This window comes from Octopus bimaculoides, chromosome 16 (genome assembly GCF_046866305.1).
Source record: "Octopus bimaculoides isolate indiv1 chromosome 16, ASM4686630v1, whole genome shotgun sequence".
Lineage (NCBI taxonomy): Eukaryota > Metazoa > Mollusca > Cephalopoda > Octopoda > Octopodidae > Octopus > Octopus bimaculoides.
The window spans coordinates 46,469,897-46,482,396 of NC_142943.1; the positions used below are offsets into that span (position 1 = coordinate 46,469,897).

At 34.4% G+C, this 12,500-nt stretch overlaps 1 protein-coding gene across 2 annotated transcripts in view; it reads right to left on the reverse strand.

Moving 5' to 3' along the window:
• Positions 1-12,500, reverse strand: part of LOC106874044 (uncharacterized) — a 158,013-nt gene that overhangs the window by 22,820 nt on the left and 122,693 nt on the right. Inside the window, exon 2 of one of the 2 annotated variants that reach the window (XM_014921608.3) lies at positions 1-1,783. This exon is cut by the window's left edge and continues 366 nt beyond it. The exons of the other annotated variant lie outside the window; for it this stretch is intronic. Coding sequence (XP_014777094.1) covers positions 1,677-1,783 — 107 coding nt within the window. The 3' untranslated portion in view covers positions 1-1,676. The remainder of the gene's footprint in view (positions 1,784-12,500) is intronic. 2 annotated transcript variants of the gene reach the window in all.

Here is a 12,500-nt window from a genome sequence, read left to right on the forward strand (position 1 = left end):
TATATATATATATATATATATATATATATATATATATACACTTATGTATATGTAAATATATTAACATACATATATATTTATAGTATATATAAATATATGCACATATATATATAGTGTATATGTATGTAAATATATATACGTGTCTGTGTGTGTGCGTGCGCATGTATATGTGTATGTATGCATGTAAGCTTGTGGGTATTATGGGTATGCATGTATGCATGAATGTATGTAGGCATGTTACCTGAAGGCATGTTACCTGAATATGTTATGGAGATGTGTTTTGTCCAATACTGGGAAAAGTGACGCGAAATTAAAGTAGAGATGTAAGGAAAACAGGGAACCGGAACTCGATTCAAAATAGAAAGCGAATCAAGACCAGAAGAAGAACCATAGTTATGATTATCAAAAAAAAAAAGAAAAAAAAAAAAAAGAGCTTTTTCTCCAGTTTGGATCATAAACTTGAAAAAAAGTTATTTGTAATATATATATATATATATATATATATATATATATATATGCACACGCACGCACACACACATATTTCTCAGTTGAATGTTAGAATATATGAAGTGAAGAAATCTAATACAACTATTTGACATTTCTTTTTCTTTTTTCCTTTCTTCTCGATTATTATTATTATTATTATTATTATTATTATTATTATTATTATTATTATTATTATTATTATTATTATTATTATTATTATTATTATTATTATTATTATTTTTTATTACAATTATCATTATTATTAAATAAAAGAAATCACAATTAAAATGGTAAAATAACAGAAATTATTATTATTATTGTTATTATTATTATTATTATTATTATTATTATTATTATTATTATTATTATTATTATTATTATCAGTTAGAATGAGATGACCCTTCAAATTTGAAGACAAAGGTGAAATATGTTAGGATCGCCATTAGAATCAATAAAAAAAAAATGAACCAAATCTCATAATAAAATCAATCACATAATTATCTACTTTAGATCTGTTACACACAGAGAAAACCGAGAAAGAAACATTTCATTATTCATATCACCGTAATTTTTACGTCCATATTTTCAACGCGACCTACTACTACACTAGAGTGTTCTGGAAATGTGTGTGATGCATTCTACTAAAAAGTTGTACAAATATGTTTGTATACTTCATCTGATTGCGTTGTCGTGGTGTTTGTCGCTTCGGGTGTTATTTTTGTGTTTTAGTGTTTAGTTTGTCGTGTAGAATATGTGTTATGTATTGTGTCATTGTGTTGAATAGTGATTATTATTGAGTAATCGTGGATCTGTGCTGAGCCTTATTTGGTCCCTGGGTAGCGTTCTTTCTTTTGGGACTTTCTCATCTATGTGTATATTGATACTTTTTCCCTTCATTTTCATTCAGATTCTATGTAATCCCACCTACACCTTTTGTAACCTGCTTCTTCAATATTTCGTTATCCGTTGTCTTTGTGACAATAATAAGCAAAAGATGATTATTATTATTAGTAGTAATATTTTGTGTTCGTTTTTTGTTACCGTAAACCGTTTCCACGAAGTAAGAATAAACGCAGGAAGAAAAAAAATTCAAAGGATGATGTAATTACGCTAAAACCCAAACTAACTGTTCAAAGTTCGGTTGTACATTAGGAATGGAACTCCTCGACCTATCCCATGTCACAAGGGGACTAGGGTTCCGTTGTATTTGTCAAAGTGACGTTCATTAAATCGTTGTCGTTGTCTTCAAAATGGTCTTTCTCATAACTTTTCCGTAGAAGGTCATTGTTACTGCGAACTGCAATAAATAAAAAAAATGAATAAATGAATAAATGAATGCAAATATAATTATACATTTACATAAATACACATAGAAATATAATTTCGATAAAATAAGTTCCAAGCTGAAGAATCCATTAAATCTCTTGAGAAAGGTGCTGCAATTGGTCGCATTCTAATGATTGAAAAGTAATGAATAAATAAATAGACATACATATACACCAATACATAACATAGATATATATACGCGGGTCAGTCATATATACATACATAACATACATATACGAGGGTGAGTCAAAAATTAATGCCATTTTGTTTAGGACAGGTATAATTACCAACACAGGAACACGTGTCATACATCAAAATGAAGCTGGTCCTCTGTGGCTCACATCCCTACTTCTCAACATAGTCACCGTTTCTCTCAATAGCAATGTTCCACTTTCGAATGAGAGCACGTATCCCTGCCCCGTAAAATTCTGTTGATTGTTCTTTTTCACTACAGTTTTCACTTCCTCGCCACTGGAATAATGTTTGCCTCTCAAACCCTCTTTCATGAGGCCGAAGAGATGATAGTCTGACGGCGCTAAATTATTCCAGGGATGAGGAAACTGCAGTGAAGAAGTGGCTCAAAGAACAGTCAACAGAATTTTACGGGGCAGGGATACATGCTCTCATTCGAAGGTGAAATAAATGATAATATCAATAACTAGATGAAAAAGAATTGGATCTAGGTTGAAGGAGGTTCATTAATAGCGTAAAAGGTGGAGTTTTATTATGGTTATTATTGTACAGTTTCTCTGAAATAATGTTACAAATTATAAATCAGTAATAAAGCAATGGTCGTTAGTGATAATACACTATAGCTATATAATAAGGAACGATATGTTGGAGGTTTTAAATATTCATATGCAGGAAAAATGAAATAAGAATACAATAATGAAAGGGTTATCAAAATAATGGATGAAAATGTGCGCATGTATTGAACAAGTTATTAACTATTTGGAAATATAAAATTTTGAAAGTATTCTAAAATTCTAGGGATCCTATGCTTGCAAGGCGAGACAAATTCTGAGTGTTGATTATGAATTTAGAGTTTTAAAAAGACAAAACTAACACAAATTCTTATGGTTTGTATAAGGTTTGCGAATGATAGCATTCTCGCTGTTTATACGAAAGTGTCTGTTGGTCATTGAATTCCTGCTTTATTTTGGGAAGGAACCTTTATGTCTACATATTTATACAAACATTTTCCACGAAACATATTTTGTAAAATATTCTATTTGAACTGTTGTTTTCCATGCATTACAGTGAATCCCAAGCGAACCTTTTTTACTTACGGCTTGTCAAATTACACAGCTTCATGTCAATCCCAGTGTTATAAAGAAAAGAAAATTTCAACCGTCTCAGAAATTATTATCGATACAGCAATGCAAAGAATATAATTTTCAAAATTTCTTCTTATAGTATTGATTTCAGGTCTATTCGTTCTTTTAATCGAAATAATAAAAGTAATTGTAATTCAAGCAGACATTTCTCGGTATATATTTTAAAGTTTTTAAAATTATTTGTATATAACATGTCAGAATATAATATGATTTGACATAAAACGTAAGATTTAACGTAACGAAAAAAAAAAATATGTTCTGTTCTTTAATTGTAGAAATCTTACCATATTTTCTATTTAAAGAGACATTATAACTTTTGTGTCTAAAATAAAAGGAAAAAAATCTCAAAAGACTCATTGCCCTTAGTTTTATTCTTGTATTTCGCATAAAATACCATTCTCTCTATGATATGGAATATAGATTGAATATACCCATTGTTACCAATAGACATTTCCATTATATAGTAGATTTTATTGAAATTTAATATTTCCTATAACACAGATTATGTAAATTGCTTTTTAAAAAAACTGCTATGTAAAAAGATATTAAAAAGACATTAAGTTAAAACTGCTAAACATTAATCTAGTAATGTCATTTCTGAGTCTTCTTCAATATAATAACTGTTAGTAAAGAACTATCGTTTTGAAATTCTGGGATTTTATCTAAGTTTGTGAATCGCAAGAATATTTCATATGATGTATATTAAACACCCTTTTAGATATTCGCACGATTTCCACCTAGCCTTCATGCCATATACGGTCTTATCTTATTTTGTCTTTCCCTTTTTAAGCACATATTAATGGCAAATGCTCTGGAGATGAACGATGAAGGATAGAGTGAAAGATGAAAAAAAAAACAAACAAGCCCAATGTAGAAAGTAGAGAATTCGAAGGACCCAGAGAAGCATGACTAGACAAGTCAGCAGTGAAGCGGAAAACAGAGAGTTGAAAAGAGAATGGTTGCGGGTCACGTGGTAGTGGGGGTGGTGGGCTAGAAAATGTGCTGGAGGGCAGAGGAGAGAAAAGGACAGAGGGGTAAGGTGGTGAAAGAGGAAGGTAGAGTGAGGGAGAGAGGAAGAGAAAAGAGAGAAGAAAGAGAAAAAGAAAGAGGCGTCGCACATTTGGGGTGACAAAGGGGAGATAAGTGCGTGGCGTTTCATAGGATGATAGATTTCGAAAATTAAACAGAAGCATGACGAAGAACGACGAGCGCACACACACACACGCGCGCGCGCGTATGCAGGTATGTAAATGTGTGTGTATATATATATATATATACATATATATATATCTGTCTGTCCCTGTGCCTATGGCTCTGATTACTCCGGTTAAAACTGACGGTGTGTTCTTGTGTAACTTTATATCTCGCAAATTAGCTGTTCAGTAATTTGAGAAGGTTAAAACAGATACCAGACTGGAATAAACTCTGCTGGGGTGGTCGGGAACCATTAAACTTTTGACGGTGCTGCCCAGTCTTATCCGATAAACTAATAAAAATACAAACACACACACAACACATGTTTCTTTCCAATTTCCTTCTTTTCTATCTTTTTAAAAATCTCTTTGTTCTGTATTTTCTCAACTCTTCTCAAAACCCTTCTTCTTATCCTTTCCTATTCTTTATCCTCCTCTTCCTCGTCTTCTTTCTCCGTTCTCTTTATCTCTCTTTCATATAATCTTCCTCTTTCAGCACTCTCTCCTCCTCGATCCTCTATTTCTGTTTTCTTTCGGATTTCTCCATTTTCTGTTCTAATTCCTCGATTTATTCTTGTTTCTTATTTTTGCTATTTTTGCTATTTTTACTGTTGAAATCGTCGTCGTCGTTGTTGTTGTTGTTGTTCTTATTCACCAGCACCAGCACCAGCACCACCAGCACCAGCACCAGCACCACCAGCACCACCACCACCACCACCACCACCACCATCACCGCCACTTTCTTCTTCTTCTTCTTCTTCTTCTTCTTCTTCTTCTTCTTCTTCTTCTTCTTCTTCTTCTTCTTCTTCTTCTTCTCCCCCTCCTCCTCCTCCTGCTCTTCCCTTTCAGCCTCCACCTCTTTCAAACCTTTCTCTTCCCATTTGGTAATGACCTTTTCAGCCTGGCATTTCAATACTGAATTTAAAATCTCAAATTTATTCTTTCCGTGAAACTCAATATGGCTTTTAAATCACTTCAATGTCGAATCCTTATATACAGTTGCTCCTTTTCTCCTCACCGTATCACTGTTTTCTATCTACCTATCTATCTATCTATCTATCTATCTATCTATCTATCTATCTATCTATCTATCTATCTATCTATCTATCTATCTATCTACCTACCTACCTACCTATCTGTCTATCTACCTACCCACTCACCTACCTACCTGCATACCTGCCTACCTACCTACCTACCTCTTACCCCCCCCCCCCCTCTCTCTCTCTCTCTATCTATCCATCTATTTTCTGATATACTATCTCCCTCTTTTTATCTATTTCTATTTTTCCCTATGTATTCATTGTGAATCTCTGCATCTGAAGGCCTGCCTCGCTGCCTGTCTGTCTGTTTGCCTTTCGCTTACAATTTTTCTTTCTACTTTTTTCCATGTACGTATGTGTATGTATGTCTCTCTCTCTCTCTCTCTCTTTATCTGCCTGTCTGTCTAATTGCATAACTCTCTCTCTCTCTCTCTCTCTCTCTCTCTCTCTCTCTCTCTCTCTCTCTAATGAAAAACAGAAAACGCATACACCGTAAAGTCACCTCATTAAGCACCTGGAAATAGTCTGTTACAAGAGTTTGGTCATTCCGTAAATAACAAACCGAATGGATGGAATGCACACAGCCTCATTACTAGAATTCCAAGCGGAAGAGACTAGATACAAAGTTTCTGGCGATTCGAGTGTTTGTCACACTTTCACATTCCTATTCGTTATCCCACTTCCTGTCTGATGTCCATACAATGCTGAAGTAAGAAGTCGCCGGTGCAGTATCGGACTGCAAACCCACGGTTTATAAGTTCAAATCTGATCAACTCCTTACGTTGGAAACACTTTGGTCCGTTGTTTCAGTTTATTTAGTGGTCATAGAATAGGCACCAGATCGATCTGGTTCATCCTTAGACCAAAGTTCGCCCCTTGTTTTAGTTTGCCTTGGCATTAAATCCAAATTCTACTTCTGTGGTGACTCTTATATTACATCTTTTCTACGTTAAACTCACCAAGCAAAGAGACCCACGAGGAAAGGAAACATTTTTTATGACTCAGAGAATAGAGGAGAGCATTATATTATTGCAGTTTCTCTGAGATTTATGAAAGAAAGACAAGATCAAATGTCAGACATCTTATCCAAAGTGCTTCTAACAGAGAGTCCTCTGCTGCAGACATTTAAAGCACCGCTCATATATTACTCTCCTATCATAAAATTAATTTTACCATTCTGTTAATTCCCCGCAGAGTAACATGAACGTCACACTATCTTCTCAATATGTTATATAGATCAATTAGTTGATTGACGAACTGTTTCGAAGCTCAGAGAAAACTACCGTGTTTCAATCGTTCCGAAACTCCATTTTACACTTCATCTCATAAATACTTTATACATTTAAAAAAGAATACAGGTGAAAATAAATAATTATTCTCTAAGTGTCTTTGACTATCTTTCTTTTCTCTTTTACTTAGACTGTGGCCATGCTGGGGCACCGTCTTGAAGAACTTTAGGCGAATCCACACCCGTCTTCATTAATTTTTTTAAAAAGCCTGGTACTTTTATTCGCTTGGTCTTTTTGTACCGAAATGCTAATTTACAAGGACGTTAGCACACTAACACCGGTTGTCAGGCGGAGGTGGGGAAAAACACAGACACAAGGACAACACATATTTACCCCTCCACGCCCCCCCCCCACTATCTGATGGGTTTCTTTCAGTTTCCGTCGACTAAATATTCTCACAAGGCTTTCGTCGGCCCAAAGCTATAACAGAAGACACTTGCGAAAAGCACCTCGGAGTGAGATTGAACCTGGAACGATGTGGCTTGGCAGTAAACTCCTTACCTCATAGCCATACGAAAAAAGAAATAGAATAATTTTCTTTGACAACATATAAAAAAAAGTGGTTTCGATAATTGCACAAAGACAAGAAAATATTCTTCACTTTCAACCGACAACATTATTTTTTCTGACTTGTTTCAAGGCATTGGTAGACCCACGGCTGTAGTAGAAGAGTAGTGGGACTGAACCTGGAACTACGTCATTACGAAATGACCTTAACCACACAGATATGTCTGCACCTATTCACTATGTATTGTTTGCCAGAAACAGTAAAGAATAAAGTGATCGGTTAGTTTTGCTTCATTTTGTTATTTTCTTCTGAATCTTAGGAGGCGGTCACAATATTTTCTTTCTTTCTTTGCAAGCGTCTCTCCTTTGAAAGGAAACAACCGCGTTGCTAGCTGTCCCGTACAGTGACCTTTGTTTAATATTCCCAACGTGTCTAGTTTGTTTCTCGCGAAGAATACTAAATAGGAAGTCAGTGCTGGGTTTTAAAGATATAAAAATAGAATCTCGAAGTGCGACTGTTTTGGTTTGCAAAATCGATTTGTCTACAGATTTTTTAACGTCACTTCCTGCTTATTGCGCGAAGTCGAAACCTTTTATTTCGAGCATTATACTGAATGTGAATATGCCTACTCTAGTATACATACGGTATGCTTCTATACATTATTGTTACAATATTTGGTGTGTATCTGTGATATGTAGACTGTTCTATATGTACATATACAAATATAAAAGCGAAATCACATTTATGCTCATATATATATATGTATACACATTTTAAACGCATAAACGTTCATATATGCTTGTGCAAAAACACACATTCTCACAAATGTTTGTACAAATATCAGTATATACTATTAAAATCTACATTATTTCAGATTTAAGTAATAATCTTTAAAGATTAAAATAATAAAACGAATTTTAAAAAATCCTAGAGAATAAAAAGAACGCCACTTTGGTTTATAGAATAAATGGAAAAAATATATTTTCGTTTTATGTATTATATTTATATTTTACGCCATGAAAATGAAACGAAAACTTTTATGGTCTATATTATAGATAATCGTCTTTCCCGATTATTTTATGAACTATCGGCTTTGTCATTTTGGAATCGCTTCTGTGCGTCAATCTTTTTCAACCCTCACAACTGGAATGGTAAAATCAATATTGTAAGGGTTTGAATATGTCTGGATAACAAATACAAAAAAGTTATTAACTTTTATATCTGTTTCAATTCAGTCCTCTGTGTGTGTGTGTGTATGTGTGTGTGCGCGCGCGTGTGTATGTGTGTGTGTATGTGCGCGCGCGCGTGTGTGTATGTGTGTGTGTATACACATTCTCGCGAACGTATGGATACGTACCTATATATGTGTGCGTGTATACACGTATTCACACACATATATATATATTCGTGTGTGCGTGTATATATATATATATATATATATATATATATATATATATATATATATATATATATATATATACACACACACACACATATATATATACACACATATACATGTATGTATGTATATGTGTGTGTGTTTATATATATATATATATATATATATATATATATATATATATATGTATATATATATATATATATATATATGTCTGTGTATATGTATATTCATATACAGGCATAGAAACACGTACTTATCTATCTATCGACTCACACAAGCACATGCACACACACACACACACACACACACACACACACACACACACACCTATATATAAAAGACAGTTAAAATGTGGAGTAGAAGCCTCTAACAATAACCAGCTGATAACATTAAATAAATAATTTGGGATTTATTGATTTTAACAATAAATGCTTGATAATATTATCCATGATTATTATAAGTTACGTCCACAGTATGTGGCTAAGTTTCTTTCGACTTCAAAGTTGAAAGATTAAAATCAATGTACCATTGAAGCAACAAACAGTATAGATATATAGAAATATGTTCCGTAGTTGAGGTTTAAATTGAACATCATTTAGAACACGGAACGTACTGGAACTACTCCAAACACTATACCTTATTATAATGGTGGTATGGTTTATTTGCCATTAAATATTTACTGCAAACCAAGAAATTGATATTAACGAAACGTCGAGACTTCAAAACATAAAAAAATGTAAGAATAGTTATAACAGACAACAATATCAGTTTTACTACTGGTTTAGGTTTTAATGTTTAACCGTATTGATAGATTATATGAGAGAGATAAGTAGGCATTTAAGCATATAGTTAGACGTAGAAAGATATACAGATCGATAGATCAATTGAGTTAGTAAATAGGTCTTGTTGCTTGAGGTACACCAACGCATTACAACAGCATTTTATATATACATACATACATACATATATATATATATATATATATATATATATATATATATATATATATATATATATATATATATATACATATATATATAATATATATATATATATATATATATATATATATATATATATATATATATATATATATATATATATATATATATATATATATATATATATATATTTATATATATATATATGTATGTATGTATGTATGTATGTATATAACATCGCACTAGACTTCTACTTATCCATGTCCAAGTTACTTTTGCTTTGCCTTCCGAAGAGAGGTAGTTGATAAAATAAAAGATCAACCAGTCATTAATTCATCACCATTCCCCCACCCCTACTCCGTTTTCCCCGCCACCACCACCGCCAAAAATTACCCGAACAAATTCGTGGTCTTGTGTCAATATAACAAACTCTTATTTCTCTTATGGAGGCCACCAAGTGATATAATGGGCAGAGGGTCGGACAAAATACCTTGTGGTATTTACTTATGCGTAATATAAGTTCTGAATTGAAATCCCGCCATGGTTAACTTTACGTTTTCCCCTTCGTCTCTGCAAGATCAATAACTGATAATAATATGCCGAAGATCGATTTAATCGAATCTATTCCCTTCCGAACTTCTGCCGAAAATGTGTCATTTACAAATGATTACTTCTCTTATATTTAAACATGAAAGTGTGTTTGCAGCAGCGACGACCACAACAACAACAACAACAACAACAACAGCAGCAGCAGCAGCAGCAGCAGCAGAAGCAGTATCAGCAACAGCAAAACGGCAACAAGAGAAATAACATCATCATCAGAGAGTGAAGACTATATATGTGTGTGTGTGTGTGTGTGTGTGTTGTGTGTGTGTGTGTGTGTGTGTAAAGACTGGAATGTCGTACAAGTTAACCAAAATATTTTCCCAATAAAAAAGACACAATAACATATTTCAGTAACGGCTTGATCCGTTCGTCTAGTTTCCAAAGAGATTCTTGTCTGTCTGTGTTTCGCATCTGTTGCATATTTTTCACAATAAAAATATCATTGTTTTGTCAATATCTTACTCTGTTTGTGTATTTTCGATTGACATCATATTGTCTCCTCTATGTTCCTATCGTCTTCCTACAATTCTGTTGGACATTATTGTTATGCCAGTGTCCGTCTCTCTACCTATATTTCCGATAAACACCATTATTGTTTAGCTAATGGTCGATTCCACTCGTAGACTTGTGCATTGAAAACTCTTCGTTTATTTCCAGAAGGATACATACATGCACACACTCACGCGCACATATCACACACACACACGCACACACACACACACACACACACACACACACACACACACACACACACACACACACACACACACACACACACACACACGTATGGCGGCGAGCTGGCAGAAACGTTAGCACACCGGGCGAAATGCTTAGCGGTATTTCGTCTGCCGCTATGTTCTGAGTTCAAATTCCGCCGAGGTCGACTTTGCCTTTCTTCCTTTCGGGGTCGATTAAATAAGTACCAGTTACGCACTGGGGTCGGTATAATCGACTTAATCCGTTTGTCTGTCCTTGTTTGTCCCCTCTGTGTGTAGCCCCTTGTGGGTAGTAAAGAAATAACACACACACACACACACACACACACACACACACACACACGTATGGCGGTAAATTGCCCGGATGGTTTGAGTGTCTGCTGGAATATATTGCATTATTCTAACAGTACGTGCTCTGAGTTCAGTCCCACCGTAATCAGCTTTGCGATTCGTTCTCGGGAGTCGATTATTAAACACCAGTGGAGGCAGGTAGAATGGACAAATTGTCTTATAGTCTTTTTGCGTTGTAACGCCAAGACCTGCGACGATGACTCTGGGCCCCAAACTGTATCGGTTTTGTCCTTTTCTTGGACAACATCAGTGATGCTGTGAAGAGAGACTTGTATACACGAACAAATACAAGATTTCTAAGAAGATTCTTACTCAAACTTGTTCCTGAGAGAGGAAGATTTCATGTGCAGACCGCCTATAAAGGACAACATAAGAAACACAAGCGCTCTGCCTTTCTCTCTCTCTCTCTCTCTCTCTCTCTCTCTCTCTCACACACACACACACACACACACACACACACACACACACACACACACACACACACACACACACACACACACACACACACATACTCCCTGACATAGAGACAAATCCACTAACAAGGATTTGGTCGGCCCGAGACTATAGTAGAAGATACTTGCCCAAGGTGCCACGCAGCGGGACTGAATCTGGAAGCATGTGGTTGGTAAGCAAGCTACTTACCACACAGCCACTCCTGCGCCTATATATATACGTATAATTTTTACAACACTCTCTGCAACGCATTCAATTAACTTTGTAAGACGCAAATATCTATGGACATTCTCAGAAGCACATTTATGTAAACTTTGTTTTAGTTGATATAAATCCCAATCTGTCATATTCTACTTTGAGTCTGAACTATTTGAAAGCCACACTCGCAGACAACTTGTGTACATAATTATTGTTAATTATTATGGCATGATTTTACCAACAAAATCAGAAGAGATTTGCCTTTCGTTTGCTGGACAGAAAAAAAAAAATGGGAAAAATTATTGCTAACGTTACGATAAACCTTTTAATTTCTTCAAATACAAATAACACAGGATATAATATATAGCTAAATTGATAGATCAGTAGATAAATAAATAATTAGATAAATAGATAAGGCGATCGGATGATAGATAAATAGTTTGACTATTTCCTTTCAATATGTCTACGATATTTTGTATGCGTATATGTATTTAAGCGTGCAAATTTTTACAAGTTTCAAAAATGATTATAGATAATCCATTTATTAACGTTGCTAGTCTCTTCTCAATGAGTTTACCATTTACCATTCCTCTCCTTTATTGATTGTTCAACAACAACCCCCATAGATATACATGCACGTGTGCAGACACACTA